The sequence below is a fragment of the Anomalospiza imberbis genome, chromosome 16 (assembly GCF_031753505.1).
Source record: "Anomalospiza imberbis isolate Cuckoo-Finch-1a 21T00152 chromosome 16, ASM3175350v1, whole genome shotgun sequence".
NCBI lineage: Eukaryota > Metazoa > Chordata > Aves > Passeriformes > Viduidae > Anomalospiza > Anomalospiza imberbis.
In genome coordinates this window covers 5,497,038-5,521,385 of record NC_089696.1, presented here as the reverse complement: position 1 = coordinate 5,521,385, position 24,348 = coordinate 5,497,038, and the positions used below count along the sequence as shown (strand labels likewise).

General features: G+C 44.0%; 1 protein-coding gene across 2 annotated transcripts in view; it reads right to left on the bottom strand.

The window, feature by feature from the left end:
- The window catches only part of ABAT (4-aminobutyrate aminotransferase), a 49,714-nt gene that overhangs the window by 13,379 nt on the left and 11,987 nt on the right, over positions 1-24,348 (bottom strand). For both annotated transcript variants that reach the window (XM_068206713.1, XM_068206714.1), the window contains exons 2-5: positions 14,381-14,509; positions 3,838-3,935; positions 2,971-3,000; positions 2,247-2,364 (exon numbers count right to left, since the gene is read on the bottom strand). In XM_068206713.1, coding sequence (XP_068062814.1) covers positions 2,247-2,364; positions 2,971-3,000; positions 3,838-3,935; positions 14,381-14,450 — 316 coding nt within the window. In that variant the 5' untranslated portion in view covers positions 14,451-14,509. The remainder of the gene's footprint in view (positions 1-2,246; positions 2,365-2,970; positions 3,001-3,837; positions 3,936-14,380; positions 14,510-24,348) is intronic.

The window sequence follows — 24,348 nt, the reverse complement described above, 5'->3', positions numbered from 1 at the left end:
CTGCTGTCAATAATATCAAACTACACCTCTCTGTATCTCCCCAAACAAAACAGACCTTCCCAGCACTGAAAACACATTGTTTCACTTTCTATTCCGGGATGTTTTCTGGCATACATGACAATAACATCCTTCTTGCATTTGGCTCCATGGGGTTTCTAACTCTATTAGACAGAATAGATGCAGGATGAAAGGAAGCTGTGCTACAACTGCCCATAAAAGTGTGGTAAAAATCTATTTCAATTTTTGTTTTTCAGCAAGAGACAGCCTAGAGCATCTTTGCCTAGAGGTTTTTTATACTTTATTTCTTATCTCTCCACACAGGCACTTATTACTTTTCAAGCTCTGCTGATAAATATATTCTAGTGTAACAGATCATTATTAAATCTTGGGGAGTCCTGACAGATTCATGAAAGGTTTTATTGGATTTACTTGCAAAGAGATAAGCACAGATGACTAACAAGCACCTTGTGATCTTGTTTTGCTCTCCCAATCCAGGCCCTACCTCTGTCACCAAAAGGGACATTATTAGTAACCTGGGCAGCTTCAGATAATCTTGTTATTCAGTACAACTGAAACATATAAATTAATGTTGTGTGTTAGTCTTAGGTCAGCCTGTAAATCTGAAATTTGCATTTACTCTTTGTTGCTGCACATCCCAGAGGCATGATCTGAGAAGGTGCAAGAAGCACTCTACTGTAGTTCCTTTGGGACGAGGAATGTGCTCCCTAGGATAAAACCCAGCTTCTCCTCAGGAGGGCATTGCCTCTTGAGAAGGAGGAACCACATGGCTTAGGAGGGTCAGTCACAGTCACAGCACTGGAGTCTTGTCCTACATCACCAGTTTCAATCAACCAGAGAAAGGAAACTGCAGAGCCCCTGCCCCTTTCTGCCCATTAAGGAAATATTTCCTCCACAGTACTTCAGTATTTTATACCCAAAACTGTATTAAAAGAGGTATGCCAGCACCAGAAGGTCAGAAAGCCTCAGTGCACTGTCTGTACAGTTTCACTCTTTTGGAGCATGCACTGACTTTCATACTTTGGAGTGTGCATTTGACTACACGACCAAGACTTGTTTCTCCCAATCAATTTCTTGTGTGAAGAATGGGAAGCCACGTAAATGCATCTCCTTTCCTATAACCTAAAATCCAAGCTCATTGGCATACAAGCATTGTGCTCCTGTGTCTCACTCCTATTCCCTCATGAGCAGAGGCCAGATTATCTCAGTGCAGCCTGAAAGATACAAAGCAGTGAGAACTTGTGTAGGGGGAAACAAGCTACAGACATTGCAGGGTTCTGGAATGATTACACTGACTGAATGCTGCAGGACAGCAACAACATTGGCTGCAAAGAAGGCTGGGATAAGTGAACACCCATCACAGTCACAAGGTCTTAGATGCCAGAAGTTTGGTAACAACCTGAACATCATCACATTGTTTCCCAAGAAACGAGGCCTGTAGGGATGATTTTGAGTCATCATCACAGTGTCTATACATAGCACAAGATCTACCTTTTAAATCACCCCGGCACTTCTGCTCTTTCTGCCTCTGCAAAGTGTATTTTTAAGCAGCTGAGAGGAACCATGGATGAGGAGCAAACAAACTGAACTGAACTCCTACTGAAACCTGTATGCCTTGCAGTTGGGGCTCACATTTCTGCCTTGCTTCTGCTTGAAAGGCTTCACAAAGCAATCAGCTGATTCTCCCAGGCACTTGCCAGGCCCCGTGTCTGCTCCCCCAGACAAATGAGCCGTCACCTTTGCTTTCAGTCAGCACCACAGCTTACTGCTGGGCTTGTTTCATCCTGCTGCAGTCCACATGGCCCACTCCTTTTTTTTTTCCCACTTATTTTGAGATAGAAATGTTAACTAAAGCATATAATTTCATGTTATAATGTCCACATTATGCTTATTAATGTTTAAAACAGTAACATACTGTTACAGATCCAAACCAACAAAGACAACCTGAATTGTGGAACTTGCACATTCAAATTGAGATTAATACTAGAGCTTCTTCCTGGCACCACGGGCACTTTAAGAGAGCTTTAGGTAGAGAATTTGTAGTTCCTTCAGCGATCCAAACCCACCACTACACTACAAAGCAGTGAGCTGTCCCTGATCACAACAAGGTGCTCATTATGTCACCTCTGTTTTCTAAAATTAATCAACCAACTTCCCTGGTAGTGCCTGAGATAAGAAAATGACAGGTTGAGGACAAAACAAAACATTTTGGTACAACTGCCTCCTACCTATTGGGATGGAAGAAATCTGAGAGTAGAGATCCAACATACGATTGCCATCTACATCTACGAGGTAGTTCCCTCGGCTCTCTTCATAATTGCAAAAGAAGTGCACAGCTTCTGCATTCTTCAAGGAAAAAAAACCAATTAGTGCTTTAAAAAGGGGCACAATTAGTGCTTTAAAAGTATGTAGGAAGGTGCAACTAATGGTTGTACAGCTAAGTCTGATAAAAATATCTAATGCTAGGAAGAAAAGGCACATTATATTTGCTGCATGGGAATAACTGTATAGCTATTTTTATAATGACTGTTAAAAGGGCAAGTCTTTAATTTTTCTACAGAAATGAAGCACAGATGTGGATAAATTGCTCATCTTAGGAAGGCAATATGTACTTAGGCTAACATACTTTTAAACTCAAGCCATAATCTACCTTGTTTTCATTGGCCACTCTGTAACAACTCTGAAGTTTTTCTTTAAACACACATCGTTTAAACACATACGTTGAAAGAAAAACCCCTGATGCTAGCAAAATGATCCTGTAGTATTCAAAATATACTAAAAAAGATTTTAATCAAATGCATAAATAAACCACACATAATGTACTCAGTGTGGAAACCTGGAGTCAGCATTTCACCTTTCTGTGCGGCACAAACATACAAACCAGGATTTTAATACAAGTTCTGAAATTGAAGTGTTAGCACCCCCCAAAACACAGAAAACTTGACAAATTACCTGAATGCCATTCAGCTTCTTCATTAATTCCTGCACAAAAACAAATGTCTCAGTCTCAGGTGTGTAATTAGCAAATACTGATGGAGAATGTATAGTTCTTTTTTTATGGTACCATAAATCATAGGCAAACTTTGTAGTCCTGTGTGCTTACCAGGCAACTCTACCTGCCACAGGAACTTTCATGGTGCATCTTGCAAATATTACAGTCAAAACTATGACCTGTGGCATGCAGAGCTAAACGGGCTGCAAACACAGTTTAACTGTAAATCTCCAAAAAGGGAAAGCTGCCTCTTCTATATTGACCAACTGAACTGAGAAAACAAGAGAGAAATCAGAAAATAAGAGAAGCCAGAGTCACACAGAAGGGATACTGGTACATTGGTTCTAGAAAGACAGCTCCTTTTCAATAAAAACAACAAAGAAACCTCACAAAAACCAAAGCCCACCACATGCACAAATGCTGAGTCTGCCAGAGTAAAACTACATCCAGCAAATTCAAACTCTTGCTTCATTTCAAAACCAAAGCATTATTTCACATCAGGAAAAGTTTCTATTTCAGCAGGAGGACAAGTGACCAAGCCTGATCAGATGTTTTATTAAAATTATGCTCTTTTGCTCTGATTATTCTGTAGGAATATTTATTATCATTATATGGGAACTTGGCAGTTGAGATTCAGTTCTGCCTCTCAGAGAGGGGCATTTTATTCATGAACTCTTCATTCTCAACCTCCTGATAAAAGTGGCCGTAGACTTACAGAGTTGTATTTATTCATATCAGATTTAAGGTTTGAAATGAATCTGTTTTCTAGCAAGTTAGACACAGCTGAAGATAAAAAAAGCCCAAATTACTGTACTTTGGAAACTTACTCTAGATCGTGGTCCAGGAACTTCTGTCTTCATCAGAGGTCCATCATAATCAAAATCCACATCAATTTTAGCTGCAGCTTGACTGATATACCTGTGTCCTGTAAGAAATAATGAAAACCTAAGTACAGACCATATTTTCTGCGCTCTCCTTTTAGAAGATACATTCATACCTTGCCTGACTGAAAACATGAAAACACTTGACCAATTGATGAGACCAATTACACTGAGCTGTCTGAAGTGAACTATGTATCTTATCTTTGACCAGTCTTAAAATAAAACCAATACCAGTGAGGTGGCTTTAAAAAAACCCAAACAAATGAAAAAATCCCAAGAGAAATCACAAGGCAACCCTAGAGAAACAGAGGCAAATCCTCCTGTAAAGCACAGGAGGATTGAGAGCACATCTCTTTCCTTCTCTTTTTTTGAGTCTATCCGTTATGCCCTGTGCAAACCTTTGCCATAAATTCCCCACTTCTACACAGAGGAGGTCAACTACCAGTAATAACCAAAAAGCCAGATGGAGTCTACAGGAAAAATCCAGTATGATGCTTTTCAATAGCCCAAAGAACACTCTTTGGGAAAGATTTGTCTCAGAAAGGTAAATGGCCTTGTCTCACATGAAACCAGAACCCTGCAGTGCAGCTCTGAAATCTGAGTTCCAATCAGTGCCAGTTTTCCTTCTGATCTTGCTGGTTTTTATCCACATGTGTAGGGAATCATAATTAACTTGACACCTTAATGAAAACAAAAGGCAAAAATCTCCTTTGCTTTACCAATAACAGGCTCTGCTTCCCTTTCTGAAATAACTGTTTTAAAATACAGAGTTTAGGCAAACTTCATATGACAGTGACAGTTCTGGTAAGCATGTATTCCAAATATGCACATATTCCATTGAGGGGATTATGGGATAATATGGGGATTGTACATTTGCAAAAAAAAGAAGCTCTACCAAGGTAACCAGCAGACACTATGAGCTTACTCTGGTTACATATTGAACTAAACCAACATTCTTGGCAATTATATTTTTGTCATGGAGCATCTGCAAGCCTCTACCCAGCATGGTATCAACAACAAGCTGCTTGTAATACTCTTAACTTGTGGGGGGAAATCACACTTGGACCTGAAAGAAGAGGGCATAACTTTTTTAATATCTGTGATAGGCATTTTTAAGCTGGTGTAATCTGGATGGCCCAAAATGAAGGTCCTTAGCTCTCACTGTCACCAGCTGCAGCTCAGATCCAGGCTCAGCATGGCAAGTCAGGCAACACCAGCTCTTGCCCGGGGCTCTTGGAGCGGCAGGTTCTGAAGGTACCACTCACCACATCCTGCTGTGCCAGGGCTATGCTGCCAGGTGCTAAACCAATAAACTGCACCCCAGTTTGGCACAGGTGCAGGGAAGGAGACGCCTGGGCAGCCAGGCCAGCAGTCAAACACAAGGAAATCCCTGGGGTGCAGCACTGCCCCCAGAAACCCTGGCAGCACCAGCCCCTCTCCACTTCCATCCATACCCACCTCTCACTGCCAGAGCTCTGTTCCAGCAATGTACTGAAAATGTTTTGTGTTTGGAAGTAACAGTTGTTAAATAAAGCAAATATTTATCAAGGAAAACAGAAGGTATCCTGTGATACTGCTCGGCACTGATCCAAGCACAGCCATTCAGCTGAAATTTCCAACAGTGACTCGAGGCATTTGCCTCAGCTTGTGTCAGCCCAAGCTGGGATGTCTCAAGCAAGCCTGATTTCAAGAAACTATTTGGAAAATCACCACCCTTTGAAAGCATCTTTGAGTACTTAAAGTCACTGCTCATCTTGGGAAAACTTAGTCTGCAAAGATGATTATTCTCCCCAGCTTTAATTCAGATGCGTCAGTGCCTCTCTGCAGAGCTATTAATAGGTTTTGTTACAGCAACACCATTTTTGTGTCATTCTGTTTAGCATTCATGTAAATTGGAGACTGCATGGCAACTGCTCCACTGAGGGGGAAAAAGCTACTGCATATAAAAGATCAAAATCTCCACAGTTCATAGGCAATAAGGCTGCAGATTTAGTAGACACACTCTCAAGTCTAAAAGGAGAATAGAGTGAACTTACCCTTTTATGCATCAACTTCTTCCCCAGTGGAGATCCCACCAAACCAGCTGCAAACATTTCTGCTTCTCCTATGTCCCCTTCTCTCCCTCCCCCCAGGCTCTGGGTGGGGAAAACACCCAGAGGCACAGAACATACACGACATTTTGGGAGTCAGCACTAACAGGAAACATACAGAAACCCAGCATCAGACTTGGAACCCTTTGACACAGCTGCGGATTTAAGACAGGTGAGCTACAAGCTGCATGCATAGTCCTCACCCTCCTCCTGCCCATCCTGCCCTGGTGCCCTGCTGCCAGAGACCCTGTGCCACCACATCCCCTCTGCTCATCTCCCAGGATCCCCTCATCTGGAGAACACCTCCTTCCTTAAACTTTTCAACCGAGTTCTCACAAAAATGCACTTGTCTGGACCATGATTAAAGATTTCCTCTTCTCCAAACACCCAAGCCATTCCTGCAAGGTCCTGACTGCCAGGCTGGAAAACCCAGAACAGTCCTGTCCACCACCTGGGAGGGGTGGATGACATTCCCTCTCTTCTGTTTCCCTGAAGGATGATCTGTGAAATATTGTAGCAGATAAGGATTTTAACTTAAACACAAATTCAATAATTTCTCTACACAAGTTTTGTTGTGGATACTGCAAACAGCATGACCTCCCCTACAAAAAAAAATTCCTATTTACAGAGCTGTATAACAGGGACTTAAGTTGGAGTATATTTTAATCTTGCTCTAACTTGTTTAACAGCACAAATCAAGAGGAGGTTGTTTCCTTCAGCCAGGCTGTGTAACAAAGACCCAAGTGGGTCAAGTCTGCTTTGTAAATTTTTAATCATCATCATCTTTTTGCTACAGTTTATGCCACAGTCTCTTTTGCACGGGTACATTGAACAGTCTCTTTAGAACAGGTACATTGAACCAGGTATGTAAGGGCACATCTGAATTACCAAAAATGAAGGGCACCTTGCTGTGCAGTGCTGCACTACTTCACCCCAGCATAGCTCATGTCTATCAACAGACAGGTTTTCAGACCGCAAAACTGGTCAAGTGAAACCAAAACATACAGGTCTTCCTAGAGAAGAGTTAATTTAAAGATAATTTTTACCAAATTAGTCATGTTGGTCAATTTTTGAGATTTTTTTTTTTAAGCAAAGGTTTCAGGAGCAGCTTATCCAAACCACAATAATTTTCAGTAAGTCTGTGAACCAGAGTCAGCTAAGAACTTAGCAACACAGGTGAACAGGCTTCCTTGTTCTTGCTTATCTCCTAAAGCATATTACAGGCCATCAGGCTCTATAGGCAAGCGATTTCTAGGCTGATTCACTGATATAAATTTAATTTCACATACTTGTTTCCAGGAGCCCACAGAATGTCTCGTTTTATTAACTTCAGTATGGCACTGAAACATGCCAAAGCATTGTTTCACCTCCTGGCTCAGGCAAATACTGTGGCTGGCATCTGAAGAAACAGCTTGCCATAAACAAAACAAAAATGTCCTGTGTCACCAGATCAAGGGATTTTGAAAAGTGGTGGTTTGTTTTTTTTTCCTTAGGTACAGGATGAATAATATAGGCTAGATCAAAACCCTCAAAAACCAACATTCCAACGTACTAGCTAAGTCTTTGTAGTAAAAGCTAAATCAAAGTGAAGTAAATCCTCAAACTTTATCTTTTGGTGAAGCTCTTCTCCTTGTGAGAGCATAATAAATGATTGGCATAAACTCACACAATTTCTAGCAACGTCAGTGGATTTATCCCAAATACCCGACTCCACTACTCATCAGATAGGCATATTTGTTCACTGATTAAAAATAAACAAAAACAACCCCAATTTTAAGAACACAGAGAAGTTTCTCTGCTTCCCTCATCTTAACTCTTTTTTTAGTCCCCTACTCTTACTCAAGTAAATTGGGCCTGTGATCAGAAATGGTATTGACAGTGAAAGGGATGGCTCCAGCCAAGCTCCGTCTCTGTGGGACACTGGGGGCACACACAGGGGACACTGGGGGCACACACAGGGGACTCTGTGGGCACACCCAGGCTGTGCCAGCCACAGCACTCACACACGAGGAGCTCTCCTGGCTAAGGGCACCTGAACAGCACAGACAAACTCTCTCACATATGGCCCAAGACTTATGCAGCCCAATGCTCCCGTGGTGCTCAGGACGTGTCCAAAGCCTTGTGGTGACAAAGGCAAAGAAGCCCAGCAGTTTGGAGTAGCTGAGAACTCCAGCTCAGCTGAAGGCAGCAGTTTTCTGAGCACAGGGTATGGCCCCAGCACTGCTCCCCTTCACAGCCCTTTTCCTCTTTCCAGCCTCACCACTGCCCTGGCTCTGCAGGCCAAACAGGAGCTCAGGCCACGCTCCAAAGGCACAGAGGACATCAGAGCACTGCCAAAGGCAGCCTGGGCACCCCTGCCCGGGCACTCATGGCTTTCTGGCACCCCTCTCTCCACACCCCCTGCAATGCTTTGTTCTGCAGGCCCCGGAGAACAGCAGGACACGGGTGCTGCCTCCTGCTCTCCATTGCCTGTGGCCCTGCTCACAGCACAGCTCTGGGTCGTGGCTGCTCTCCTGCAAAGGCTTTTCCAGGCACTTGGACAGGGTGATGGATGGCTGCATCAATACCTGCTTTGTTTAGCCTGGAGGAGGATTTCAGGCCGTGCTCTGTCTCCCTTGCTTCCCCCCAGTCTCAGCATCAGCACCACAGTCTCCTAATGGTGCAAGAAAATGCAAATAAATCAGGTCACTCACTGTAGTGCTTCATCCCCTGGGAAACTGCAGCAGGCTCTGCTCAGCTGGCATTTCTATCTTGAAGGTACTCAATGAGCTTTGCAACTCAGCCCAAATTTTTCCTGTTTGACTTTTTAATATCAACTTACCCTGCAATAGAAACCCTAAAGATACAAGATACAATGTAATTAAGGCTACTCCAACTGGATATTTAGGAGTTTTAGACTTTTGCAGGCCGGGTCTGGGTTTTTGCCTCCCAAAAAGACAGCAGAGATGGGGCAGGTGAAAACTGAGACTGTCATTATGACCAAGCAATGTATTTTTCAAGAACTGAGAATCCCTGATAGCTGGTCCTTCAGTAAACTAACAGCATTAACTTTGTAATAAAAGGTAATCCCTTGATTTTCTGTTCACATCTGAACAAACTGCCTTAGAAAAAGGGGATTTTGTGTTATATTATCTTAAGAACACGAGCAAATGACATAACCTCAGCTCTCATGTTACAAGTGTGTAGAGCTGATGGGCTCTGACCCATAAAGAAATATTACCAAAGCTCTTAAATTACATTTAGCTGACATGACCAAGAACAGCACTCTTTCTTCCCTGGTAAACAAAGCTGCCTCTTTTTATCATGGCAGAAGTCAAAACAAAAGCTTAGGTTAATGAACCTCATTCAGAAAGCACATAGGTTGAACAACTTGCACAGAATCTTCTACCCATCCCATTTAAAAAGGTGGGCATAATAAGTTAAATTCTACTTTTCTTGCAGACTTCTCAAAGCTCTCATCACACAACATCTTTCTGAACACATCAACAAATTATCACATCCTTCATTTTCATCCAACAGGATGTCATCACTTGCGAGCAGGCAGAAAAGCTAATTTCCCAACTTTGCTTCCTCAAGTTGCCCCCATGGCTCACCAGGAGTCCCAGTCAGCAATTTAAAAAAAATACCACATTGCTATAGCAACATAATTAATATAAGTGCACCCTGCTAATTTGGTGATGCTGGTAGTCACAAAGAGCACCACTGTTGGCAGGTCTGTGCTGAGTGCTGATCTCTGATAACAGAGCTGCAATCAAGGCAGGGCTAGAAAAAGCTTGAACCTCTCATGCGTTTGACCAAAAATAACACTCACATTAGCACAGTTCCTGAGTGTGCAACTGGATATCAGCTGGGAGAAACTCCAGTGGAGGCACTGAAAGGACATGGGTGTAATGAACAGAAGGAACAATGCCAAGGAAAAGGAAAAGAAAAGGAAAGAAAGCCCATGCTGGCATAAGCAGGGCTCTCAAACACAAGTGTCTTGCTGTGAAGGGCTTAGAGGGGAAGCTCTGCAGTGCCCAGGGAGGCACATGCCATGTGCCACATCACTGCTGCCCTGCACATGTGTAGACAGGAAACCTCCCTTGCATGCCCTAAACTTCCCCTCCACAGTGTCGATCAAACCACCTTCCAGACAGAATTTTTAGAGCATGGAGGCCCTGACAGCCAAAAGTAGGAGGACTGTGATTTCCTCTGAGTCCTCTTTTATGTGTTACAAGTAGAATCTGTTACTAACAGATCTTGAAAGGGAATGGCAAAAGGCCAGGCTAGCTAGAGATGTTTGGGAAATGAACATCACTATTGCATAACATTGTGAAAACTGAGATTGCTATTTACAGAGTGCTTATGCTGCAAGATCAGAAGCTCTTCCACATGGGATTGTCTGTGTTTCAGCACTCCCACATACACACTTCGGATTCTCCAAAGATGAAGGAAAAAACTAATACCACACAGGCCATAAAGAAGTGGAAACTCCTGGAAGAAAGAACTCCTGGAAGAGAGAAGTTCCCCTTCAGCATCCCAGCACAATCCCAAATCAACTCCTCTGGAGAGTTACAGGAGCATCCAATCACTGGTCTTGTAGTTCTTGTGATCTGAACCAGTCATAACATCCTCCCTCTTCCAACAGTTCAGCAGTTACACAGCTCATCAGGGCACCTCTGGAGGTGAACAACCAACCGCAAGGAACACCCAGGTGGGGAAACAGCCAGCACTGCTACAGCCACCCTTTGTGGCACAGCAGGAACTGCATAGGAATACCACATTCACTCAAGGAACTGAGAACAGCAGTCCCAGCTTGGACTCTGCCTTGTACCAGAGCCTGCTTATAACAACAGGTTTGATGTGATTGTTTTTATATAGCTCAGCTGTTTGTGAAAGCATTTGATCAGACAGAAAAGTAAAGGTTCCTCAGTCCAGCAGGAGAGGTTGTACTCCAGCTTCCAGGGCTTCAGTTGAAGCTGACTTCTACAATCCCAAGAAGGGGATTGTTCTCTGCTTCTGCCACACATCCCTCACACAAGTCCAGGCTGCTCTCTCTGATTTCCTTAGGGAGACTCTTAATGTACAAACCAAATAAAAAAAGTAAAACATCTTAGCAAGGATCAATACTGGAGACAAAAGTGTGACTGAGAATAAATCATTCTCATGGCTTTCCAGCCTCTTTGTGGTATCTGTGATGGGGACAAGTCAATAACTAGTATGAACATCTCTCAGACTTTAGTGCAGTGCACCCAGGTGCTAAACATTATTATTCTCTCCAGAGAGACAGGAAACAGGCTGAGTTAGGTGAGGTACAGCCTCAACAAGTGCTAGTCTACTTAGTGCACTGCAATGGAAGGACACAGACTCTGGAGGAGAAAAATTTCAGCTACAAGGAGACATTCAAACAGTGTTCAGCAGAGAGAAAAGTGTGAAGTCTTGGGGGGGACAATAGTTATCAAACATGTAAAAGGCTGCTGCAAAGAAAAAATAAACATTCCAGCCTCCAGGTCATTTGAGGGCAGGACAAATAGCAAGGATTTTATTTTTTTCCTGTTTTGAAACTTAGGCTAAATATTAGAAAAAAAAAAGTTTTAAAGGTAAGGTCAGTTCAGCAATAAGCAAATTGCATGGGGAGGCTGCAGAAGCTGCAGAACAGATCAGCATCCCAGAAGGGCATGGGCGTGTACTAATGCAAACTGATGCTACCTTCAGGCAGCAGCCTGACCTTCTGCCATGCTTTCAGTGCAGGATTCAAAGATAAATTCAATCCCTTTGGGTAATCAGCAGGAAACTGAACTACATCTCTGGAGTGCCAGCCTGTCCTCATAGCTATGGTACTGCCCTACCAGCCAAAAACCAGCTGCCTCCAAAGCATGGAGCCAGAGCAGCTTTCCTGCTGCAGTGCCCAGCTGCTAAAACCACAGCTGGCACAAAGGGAATAAACATCGACATGCACACTACCAGTGCAGCACACCAGGCTGACAGAAGCAGCAGAACTCAATTCAGGTAAGATGTAACACCAAGATACAGCCTCATTGTCCACCATCAGCTGCCTCTCCTGGCCCTGCCTGGCTGATTCCCACAGACAGCACAATGCAGGAGCCTTTGTAAAAGGAGGATTAGGTTAGTTACTCACTCTATTGTCATTCTGCCACCCTTGAAATTCTAGTGAACTTTATCTTTGAGGGTAAACTATCAAGCAGATCAAACAGAAGGAAAATAAAAGCATACATGATTAAGGGCTTATTTTCAAGAAGGGCATGATATTTACAGGCTTCACATTTTTTGGTAAGATTTAAGTTGTGCATTACTTATCATTTATTACATATTATCTTGTGTTTTGCTTAGCTTTTGCATTTTGATCAACTTAAATCATTTCCAATTTTCATTTCTAGTTTGCTTGCCAGGGTTTAGCACTGTGTGAGTAAGGAGAACTGTGCAATGCAATGGTTAAGTAACAAAGATTTCCAACTAGAGAAACAGTCAAGGATGAAAAAAATCTCTTTGTGTAAATAAATTTATGGTAGATTCAAGATGAACAGGAAGATGTGCTTAATGCACACATACAACTGAAACATGACAGCCTACAGACACAAAGACCTACCAAGAAGCAATCTATTCCCTCCTCTCCATCTCCATTCCCCCTTGGCAACCCTGTCATTTCATTATCCACAAAAAAAAGTACCAGCCCAAATGGCGCCACAGGATTTCTGTGGGAGTAATGTACAAGTCTCTTTTATAGCCTGTAAAGCTCTGAATTTGAGTGCTCAAAAATACCTTGGAGGCAAGCACTCTGGAGCAGAGAGCTCCTGGACGTCACCCTGAGCACTAAAAGCCACAGAGCCCAGCAGCACTGCAGCCTGAGCTGGGGCTCAGGAAAATGGCCCAGAGCTCCAGCCTTGGCTACAGCCATCAGAGCCTCCTGCCTGTTCTGTGAGGCAGCAGGGTCCCAGGACACAGCTCCTCCTGTGAGGGGCTCTCCTCCTGCTCCATCATTCCTGATCTCTGCTCTCTCACACAAGCGTTCAGACCCAAAGGCCACAGGTCTCTTACACAGCCTGTAGCCAAGGCTCTCTATTATTTACTTCAGTATTTTAGCAGGCCAGGAAGTTTCCTGGGAGCAAGGATGGATTAATGGAGTCCTTCCATGGAGAGCTGCCTTCCTTTCTTATGAGGATCTACACTCCCTCACTGTTGGTGAGAAAGGAAGAGGAGTTTGTGCACCTGCCCTCCACTGCCCACCTGCACCTCTGTGCTTGGGAAGCAGTATGGAATTGTACAAGACACTGGGAGGGACAGGGAGCACTGAGTGACACTGAGGTGACAGATTAGCTCATAGGACTGACAGCTAACGAGGCCTGCTTGCTGCAAGCACTTTCCATTGCCCAGGATCAACCCAAGGATCCCTGCTCCTGCCCAAGGTGGATAATCAGTGTGTCACTCCCAGAAACAGACATGCATCCTGCACTGAAACACTGACCTAATATTTTCTAATAGTTATAAGACCTGACTTGGTGTTCTTTAATCAAAGGTCAGTTGCTCCCTGAAGTGTATTATTTAAAAGGAAATCAATGATGTTTAAGTTTCTGAGCAAATGGAAGCGTGTGCTTGGTTTATCCTGGCAGTGGCAGAAGGAGCACAGTGGCATTGCAGAAGGAAGGTGGAAGGACAGGAGAAACACTGATTTACTCAGTCACAAAAAAGCCATTCAGCCATACTGTACTCAGTGTAAAAGTACATGGAATGGATGGTCTTAAGCCTCCACACCGCTTTGCCCAACACAGTCAACAAGAATTTAGTTTATCTATTTCACAGAGACTGCAGGTTTAATACACACAAACACATGCTAAATTTCAAGCCAGGGCCAAGCCAAAACTTGCCATTCACTTAGGAGAAAGTAGTTTGATGCCGTGTGGCAGGTTTTTATTTCACGCTAGAGCTCACTTGAGGCAGAAACACACAACCCCAGTGAGGGTCACATCTTCATGCCAGTCACACAAAACCTCTTCACAAGGGAAGATGGGCAAGGTTGTGCTACACAGCACAAAAAGAAAACCCAGCTCATTTTGATGGATGATTGTCTCATCTCTGCACCACGTAGTGCCAGAGAATAAAAGCAGAGTTCCAAGGGCTGAAGAGCTTTACTTCAGTTAGCATATTTGCAGGGCAAATTATTAACTTGATACATTCTTGTTTGAAGAATAAAAAAAAATCAGATATACTTTAGACTACAATTGTGGTCCACCTTGGATTACAACTGCATCATTATCTAAGATGCAGAACATCACATTCCTCAAGTTTTGAAAGACTCAACACCCCAGGACAAACCCCAGCAATGTTCAAATTGGAATTCTGTCCACTGGCATAAAGTTAACACTTAGCAAATACGAAGCAGGAAAACGCAAGGAAACACTTACCAAATACCAGCAGTCTGGAGTTTTGCTGCAGGCAACAGGTAAGCTGTCGACTAAGCAACATTGACGCCATTTTACCTTTTCTTTACTGAAAAAGACTCAATCTTGAGAGATTTCTTTCTGGTTGATGTTCTGGGAAAAAAAAAAAAAAAAAAAAGAAAAGCACACACTTATTCATATCCCTATAGATGCAGCCACTATTACTGCGCTGTTCAACTCCCCCTTTCATTAATTTCCATTCAAAGACACCGAGAGCATGGTCTGATGGATTAATGCTGATGTTCAGAGCAGTGTCAGGATTTAGCCCCACATCTGATTCTTGGCTTGGTCTTGCTAAGGCAAATGACTTCTAGGCTAAAGCTGTATGTCCCAGCTTCAGCAGGGCCAGGGGGTAAAGGTTAGTACCTATTTGCCCTTGCTTTTCCTCTGTATATGTAGCCTATGTTGAACTTTAAAAAAAAATGTTTCCAGTCAATCTCTCAAGCCAAAGCTATTGTTTTTGATTTGACCTAAGTATATGAGAAAAATCTCACCTAATACAAAAGACAGCAGGACAAGCATTAGGAAATAAAAGAAAATCAATCCCCTGAGAAACCAGCTTTTTACCCATTAATCACAACTCTGTGAAGAGAGAATGTGAGAGCTGAGATTGTCCAGCCTGAAGAAGGCTCAGGTTGCATCCCATCAGTGTGTAATAAATACTTGATGGGAGGGATTAAAGAAGGAGCCAGGGGCTTCTCAGAGGTGTCCAGTAATGGGATAAGAGGCAATGGGCAGAAACTGAGCTCCACCTAAACACAGGAAAACTCCCAGCAGGTTTCCCAGAGAGGGCATGGAATCACCATGCCTGGAGATATCCACAACCCAAACAGTCCAGAGCAGATTGCTTTAGGTGGCACTGCATGGGCAGAGGACTGGACCAGACCCCTGAGCTCCCTCCCAAGCTCAGCCCTTCTGTGGTTCTACCTCAGCTGGTTACATATAACTGACCTTGGAAAGTCAAGTATCATGAAAGATAACATGACTCCCTTTTCATATGGATCACTTGTGCAGAAAGCCTGGCTGGAAGTCAGATAAAACCGGTCATTGAGTTATTCTCCAGGACACAGGTTAAATTCAAACTTCACACTTATCAGCATGGCCCCTGTGTTCTGCGTAGGACACTGAAGCCCTTTGCCTGGTATTTGCACCTTGCTGGATGCACACCATGGAGCAGCAGTGGACCGAGGCTTGCAGTCCAAGTGACAAAATGTCACTATTATCCATAAACCTGGAAAAAAAAATCTGTTTAACAAGTACACTCAGAGTAGAGCTGATCTTCCAGCAGAAAGAGAACACAGTTCACAGCTTCCATCAGTCCTATGCCATCAATAAAACATGCCAGCAGATGTTCATGACCAGATGCAGGGAAGTAGCTGAACTATTGCTACCATGACAGCAAGTATCTCATACCCAGAACTAAAATATCAGAAATTTAGTTTCTGTATTGTGTTTATACAAAATATTATTTGTTCTCCTTCACACTTGAGCTTTTTCAAAATATATAAAAGAAAAAAAAAAACTTCTTGCCTACAGAGATTTATACATTCATAGACCTATTAAGAGTCAGGGACAAAGCCAATTCCCTGTGCCTCCCCAGACAATTGACATAGCACTTGGCTTCACTTAGTTTAAGTTAGAATTCAAGGCAGTTTGCCATGTGCCAAGATGAGCAAACACTTGCACAACACTTGTGCACATGCTGAAAAATAAGATTACCTTCCTAAGGCTTTGGGTCACAATGCAGAGGGAACTAGTTAATTTTGTTTCTAGTGAAGAGTAACTTCACTTATAAGACAAGATTAGTTTAATTAATTAATTATGTTTTCTCTCTCAGTTACTTTCTTTACTTGTGCTAATTTTTGCATGATCAATATATGAAGAAATATCCCAACACCATGGATTTCTTATCTCATGAACACCCTCTAACAAAAACCAAATGCCAGTTTAAGTCAGTAAGAAAATGCCCAGCACCTCGACTGATGTCCTCTGCTCAGAGCTGTTTATCTGCTCTGTACTACTCCAATCTCCAATTCCCTCCATAAGCTTGCTCTGCAAAGTGTTACTTTTTCAGAGTCTTCAGGAAGCTGTTAAAAGGTGAACACAGCTGTGCAGGAACTCACAAAAGGAGCAATGCAAACATACTTAACATCCCACCACGGTTCACTCCTTGTTCTCATGCCCTTCAGTCATCTCCCATGGGGGTTTTGCTGCCAGCTGCCCAACTTTCATTCTCCACAAGGATGACATGCCTCTTCACATACAAATCAAACACACCTTCCATGGCTGTACCCACCCACATCCAGGTTTCCCTTCTTCCTTCCCTAGGTGAACCATGCCTATGTCTGCTTCCAGAATGTTATTTATTTCTAAATATATTTACTGTTTATCTCAAGTCCTTTAATAGTTAAACTACAGTATTCATTAGAGGCTGAAAAATATAATTGGGAATGATATTGGCTTTCTGAATTAGTCTTAGAAAAAAAAATTACTGCATGAGGTTTAAAGTAGCTTAGCCCTAATTTTCCTTGACAGTTCTTACATAAAAAGTTTTACCATTTTCTAGTCCAGAGTCAGAATAAATCATGTAACATCACATGTGACTATAACTAAACCCAGCATCATTTCCATCTCCATTATGCACACAGGCTCTCACAGGAGATCAGCTGATGTGATAGGGATCTTAGTCTAAGCACACATTATTTGGTTATCACAATAACCAATTGAATCTTGCCTCCATAACCCATCTCCTGATCGATTCCCACTGGCCCAGCCTGATCCAGCATGGCAAGCAGCAGCAGAGTTTGCAAGCCAGCAGAATCAGCTCTCCTGCACGTGTCAGAGCCGCAGCGATGCCACGCTCCATCACCCTGCTGCTCCGGAGCCACTGCGGACACAGAAAATCCCAAGATCCAGACAAAACACAGCCACCAATTTCAGGTATCTGACAGGAAAGGGGATGGGAAGGACCATTAGACCACGAAGATGTGACACTCTTCCAGAAAAAGATTCATAAGTCTTCCCTAAACATTTTTCCTCTTCTGTCAGCTGTCTGAGCTGGAGCAGGCCCTTGGTGCAGATGACTCCACAGAACTGCTATTCTGAAGTGATTCTCAGTACCTTAATTTTCCAAATAGATTTGCATAATTTTGTCTGTAATTTTGCATTATATAAACTGTGTTTGCCACTGCATGTGTTTAAGTCACAGCCACATTCTTTTAGTAAGAAAAATTATTTTCATTTTCAAAGAGGAAGCTCAGTCTAGTTTATCAAAGACATGAAACATAAGGATATGTGAATTTTTTAAATGCATGCTGTGAAATTGGATATATTTTTTTATACAGCAGCTGCTGAATTTCTGTACCAAGAGATTATTTCTGACAGATAAAACTAGTTACTAGAGAGAAAAGCAGTTAGCAGCAGCAGCAGCCTACTGGGAACACAGAAAGAAGTATTGTTTCCATGAGTGGAAAACAGCACAAAAACCTTGTGTTTCCTGGTGGGGGAAACCCTGGAAAAAGTTTTAAAAAGAGGGGGCTTGATCCTGATACCAGAGAGAAAACCGTCAATCTAGGAGTTTGTGCAGCAATCTCACTCCCTAGCAGAGAAGCTAATGCAGCATGACATGGTGTGCCAGGCTGCAGCTCACAGAACCTGCCCTGGAAAACATCCTCTTGGGAGGTGCAAAGGTAAAGGCAAAACTCAGAGCAGCAGGATGGGAGAAGTCAGCTCTGCAAATTTGCATCTCTTTCTTGCAACTCTGCCAAAGACACAGAAATCTGTTTGAAATTCATGGGGGCACATTCATCTATCCCTCAGCTGCTCCAAACCCATTTAACCAGGAACAATTAAGTGGTTTAGAAACAGCAGCACAAGCTGCATTGGGCAATTACTTCACAAGGCTCCCAAAAAGTGGATCTGGGGAGCAGAGAGGGTCCTAAAGGCAAATTCATTCATTTTTTTTTACTGTTTTCCTTTGCTTGACTCTTCTGGGCTGCACAGCAAGGGTACAGTCATGCTAAGTGCTAATTGTGAAATTTCAAGCATCTCTAATTATCCCTTAGTCCCGTTTGCTTGGATCCAGCTGGATGTGAACCCAGCAGGAGGCTCACACACTGTGAGCTGCACAGGAGCTGCTGGTGGGTGCAGGGGCTGCCGAGCCCTGTCCCTGTCTCGGAGCTCAGGGCAGCACCAGCACCGTGCCCCAATGCCAACCCTCCCTTCACACAGCCAGCCTGCCCTGGCACCCCCAGGTGAGCTGGCGCAGGCTGCAAGGAGGGAGGCCCTCCAAGGGTCTTTATTTCAGAACTCAGCATGCTTTAACACTGCTCTTTCTGCATCTGCCTTTTAACAGTGGAAGGAACTGGAAATTGAGGAACCAAGTCAGCTGTGACTAAAAAGGACAATGTTGAAAAGTCAGGCAGGACCCAGGTCCATTCTGGACTTGTTAAAGGGGTGCAAATCTCCTGGTTTGTAATGTTCATGAACAAGCATCTTTACTGACATAGGTGATTTAGCTCAGGTGTTTTACATCTGTGAACAGCTCAAGGAGATCCCAGAGTCGGGAATAGCCCCCCAATTACACAAAGAAATTTAAGTATGGGCAAGGTAGAAGACAGTCAGGGCTGTCATCTGTTAAACATAATCATGTCCTTCTTTAGTCTGCATTTGAGGAAGAATCAGGTAATGCAATGTCACATGCATAAAAGGATCCAAAGAACACAGCACTCCCTGTTTGAAAATGGCACAGCCCCACCCCTCCCTTGGGGAGTCCACATCCAGCAGATCAAAGCAGGAAACAACTGAATGAGTTCACCAGTTAGTGACAGAGCACAGGGCGATGTCAGAAATCCTGACTTGCTGCTTTAGCCACTTGAATGTAGTAAACAATGTAAATAAAGAGGCCTGGCAGCATGTTGATGTATTTAACTGCAGTTCACTTGGTCCCAGGAGCAGAGTTAAGAGTTCAGTATAGACTATGCATTTATGAAAGCCTGAGTACACACAATGAAATACAACAGGCCCTTTTACTTCAGCTGGGGTTTTATCCCAAAGTATGGTTCTGAAACCAATTTGGATTAGCTTACTGTTAACAGCATTTGCAGGAGAAGTCTGTAAGAGTAACACCAAGAATTTAGAAATTCAGTCAGAGCTAGGCCGAAGTTATCTCAAATGAAATAGGATAGAATTGTCCTGTTAAGAGGAGTTGGAAGAAAATTTACATCTGGTGTTCATAAAAGCATTAGATTTTTTTCATTAAGTACCTATACAAACTCAGCACAAAACAGAGCTGGAACCCTCAACTTCGAGAGGAGCACTACAGAGGCAGCATCCTCATGAGAGGGCACAGAAAAGAAAAAGCAGCTGCTCAAACCCCACCTTGGTCCACCGAAGGCCACAGCCTCGTGCTCCAAAAGTGAAGGTGGTTACAAGCACCCCACAACATGGAGCCCACACAGAGATGGACACTGAAAGAGGTGTGCTGGGTCTGCAGAACCCAGACAAAAGAGACCTGAGCACTTTGAAGCTCAACACTTATGTGGCCCAATTTCATGGGCAGCAGCCAAAAAAGAGCAAAGTGTGCCTGTCCCCAAGGCCTGGTGAGCCTGTTCCTGCAGAGCTCACCCAGGCAATTCCCACCAGGAACACCAGTAACAGACTTGCACATGGAAACGTGTATCCACCACCTACATGGATTTTGCCAAAAACCACTTCACAAGCTGATAGGCTGTTTATGCCTCTAATAATCTTAATGGCTTTGTGTAGAACAGGATGTAATTGAAAACTCCATGATTGTACTTAAGTTGTCAAGGACACAGTTGTCATAGTTACAAGTAAAGCTCAAGTGTTGGTTATTCAGGGTTGCCTATTTATTTATCAACACAAACAGCGTTGGACAGTCCCACGAGTCCTCAGAAGAACAGAAATGGAGAGACTGGTTTTGTCCTTCAAGTCTTGAAAAAACAGCAAATATTGCACACAAAAGCATAATAAACTGCTTTTTTTGCACAGCTCTCTTCTCTCCCTCCACATGCAGCTGGCATTCAAGTCAGTCTGCTGTGAGCACTGCAGCAAAAGCACAAACCAAGCTGCACTGCATAAGATGAAAACCTCACATCCACACCTTGGAAGTACTGTCCAGTATCCATCATGACACGACAATCCCTGTTTCATGGCACCTGCTTCCCTACCTGCTTCATGGCACCTGCACTCAGGTCAGGGCTGAACCAGCAGCAAAGCCAGAACAGGTTCAGCCCTTCCATCAAGTTTTAAAACTCATTTGGAGTCTAAAGTCTCACTACACTCATATGTCCAGGTTCTCTTCTTCAGGTGCCCTCTAAGCAGGGTTTGGTGGCTGGATATGAATACATTATTTTCTTTTTTATTAAAATAAAATCCTTCTGCCCTTGTCTCTGTTTACCCTCTCTCAAAAAAATATTGGCCAAGGAAAGACTTCTGGTCCCTAATCCAATGAACAAGAACAGGCAGGAATGTTGTGATTTTGGCACACTAGGATTCAGGTGACCCACTAAACTTCTGAACAGCTCATTTTTGGTCCAAGAACTATTGGCACAGCTAAGGTGGGATGAGATGTGCCTATACCTTCCCTGTGAAAGTACATTGTCTCAGGAAAAGAAAACATGGAATTGAAAAGCATCTGCTAGAAATGGGGAAAGTTCCGGATGCAAAGCCAACAGTACCTACATAAATGGTAAAATGGTACATAAATGCTGATTAAAACTAAGTGCAACTAAACTTACATTAGCTAAAAACAATCTAATTTTTTTTAGGAATTTCTTTGTAGCTCCTCCTGAAAAAAACCTTCACATTGATATTTCAGTGAACTTTACCAGTGAGGTACATATAAAAACATCTCTTCAAGCCTATATTAAACATCCTTTCAATGCATATTTTAAATCCATTATTTTAAACGCAGATGGCAACAACGTATCCAAACCATGCCTGTTCATTTCCACACACTTCCCAGACAAAAACAGCCCAGCTCACAACGGATTAAACAAATTATGGCACAGCCGTGCTTTTCACTTTAGTTGCTCCAGAAGCATTTTGTAGTTTTGAAAAAATTAAAGTATTGCAAAATACCCTCAAGTGGTATTTCCAAGGAAATTCAGTTATATTCCATGTAAGATTTTATTCCTAGCATCTTACTGCTGCCTCCTCAGAGATCAGGAAAATGGATAAATAGCACCAAATAAAAGCACAATTTATTTTCCTGTGCCATAAGGCATAAACTAGCTCACTTGGAGACAGCCTGCACCAAACCAAGGGAAACATCTTAAGCTGGGGCGAGAGCTCTGGTTTCTCAAGGTGACCCCCATTCCAGCTGAGGACATGGAACAGCAGAGCCATGCAGATTTCTTGTACAGGAGGTCCAGAAAACAAACCAGGAGCAGCTATCCCTGCACATCCACGGCAGGGACACGGTAACAACACACACACACACCTGCCCAAACCCAAATCCTCACGTTCCCGCTGGGCACAGAGCGTGCAGCGGGACCCGACTCTGTGCCCACCCCACCGCCCGCGGACACACGGCAAAGGCACTTACAGGACTGGCACGCAAAGTCCAGCTCTCCCGTTGGAAATGCTGCTCCCAGGCTCCCCACAGCCAGCTCCTGGGCTGGAAGTGCTGCTCCCTGCTTCACTGCGTGCTTCCCTTCAGCGCAGGCTGCTGCTGGTCGCGCTGGTGAGGAATGCCATTGCTGCCAGCTCCTTCCAGCAGCCGCGCAGCGGGGACAGGCATCACCCAGAGGAAGCCCTGCGCTGCAGCCCCGCAGCTCAGCCGGGGGGGATGCCCCACTTAATGAAGGTTAATGGAAGCAGCTCCTGGCAGCTACAGCCTGTGCTCAGCCAAAGCCAGCGGAGAGGAACACACGACTCGTCTCAAACCTGAGAGAATATGGCTCTGGAATGCGGGTGTCCAAGTTCATCCGAAAGCCTCCTCGGCAGCTTTCTGAAAACAAATTCCAAGATGCAGAGCCAGACTGCGTTAAGGTTTGAAATGGCTCCTTAGTTTCCAACAATTGTGGAAGTTGAAGAACAGGCTTTGTCCCTAATCCCCTTATTTTTACTCTGGTTTGCAAATCTCCTGAGGGTGACACCCAGGCACACGACTGTCACAAAATAACCTTGGTTTGGTTCATTCCCTCCAGGTGGTGCGCAGGCAACACGGCAGGCAGCACGCATCCCAGCGGCGCCTCCCGCTGCACACTGCTCCTGACGGGAATGGGGGGATGTGGATACCCACAGAACACCAGCAGCATCCTTTCAGGCACAGGGATGCAGGGAAAAGCAGCACAGGGTGCCATGGCCGAGGCTGGGCTACCATGGCCAGGTTGCCATGGTGCCGGGGGGCAAGAGGGAAGATGCGCCAGAACAGAGAGAGGCTGAGCCGCTTCAGATTTAAATCCGTGTGACAGCATTTCGGCTGAGCCACTGCACGGTTGCTGTGGCAACCAACGAGTGAAAAATCACAGAGGAAATCTGTAATTATTACAAGTGAGGTGGTGACTTACCCACTTCAGTAATCAGAGCATTAAAACAGCTTGAGCAGAGGAGGGGGAGTTCGTGCCCCCCACCAGGCAGGGCTGCAGTGCAGCAGGGAGCCAGGCACGAGATCCGAGATGGGTGTCCTGCTTTAGGCTCTGCAGGCTCCAGGTGTGGGATGCAGCCCTTGGGCAGGATGCTTCCTCAGCACAGGGCTCTGACTGAGGTGTTGCACCCTGTCTGCAAGGGGGGAGATGAGGGAGCAGCCAGAGCGAGCCCCGGGCTTGTGCTGCTGGTTCAGCACGAGCAGAGTCGGGCGCAAGGAAGGGCCTGAGGCAGGCAGAGGCAAGGACAGATAACAGCAGCAAGGGACAAAGATGGAAGATGCAATGCTTACAGGAGGCAGATAAGGTCCCTGGAAACTGCATGACTCCAGTTTGTGCTGCTCCTTCAGCATCACCTTCCCTGTCCCCCTTCTCTCAGAGCAGGCACAGCAGCAGTATTGGCTTGGTTGTGGTGGGTGGTGTGATGGTCACTGTGCTAACACAGGAGCAGTGAGGGCAAAGTCATGCAGGCAGAGCAGACACACTCTGCAGTGTCTCTGTTGGAACACGCTACCTTGCCCAGGCACACACCAACAGATGCCACATCAGTATCCACGCAACCCATTTACACCCATTAACGGGAGAGTGCAAGTTTTTAAGTCACCATGTTGTTTTCCAGAGCTTTTCTACACAAAATGGACAACTGATTAGCATCCAGACAAACTGCCAATCAAAATGCCACTAACACCAACAAGGAAGAGAATGCAGTGGTAAATTGGTGATTAATCCTGTTCTGGTTCCCTTCTCCTTTGCTGGAGACTGTAGCCTGGGATCTCATGTGAATACTGTGAGCAACTACCAAGAAAGGAGCCCACACTGCAGTTATTTGTAAGACAGATCCCATAACAAGCAGTTGATTTGATCCAAAATAAGAACAGAACCTCATCCCTCACCTTCTTCATAATTTAAAATTTGTCATTAATTGCATACACAGACTGTAAACAACACATTTAAACTGGCCTGTACTGGTTACCAGTCATTAGAACAAACTGGTGGTTCTAAACTGAACTTGCTAGCCAGACAATCTACCACAGAAAGTGCCACAATCCTATTCAGACTGATAGTTAATGCAGGTACACATCACAAAGCAGAGGGGGAAGGACTGAGAAAAGCTATGGGTGCTTAGACTCACCATGTATAAAACACTGAATTCAAGAGCAATTCATTGTGTCAGTGATTTATTACTACACTTATTCAGTGCAGTAATAATCAGCTCCTAAGGAAGACTGAGGTTCTTATGCCTCTGCTGAGTGTTGCCTCGGATGATATGAGGCTAAACTCATTAACCAAAATGATGCTGGATGAAAAGTACTTTGTGCT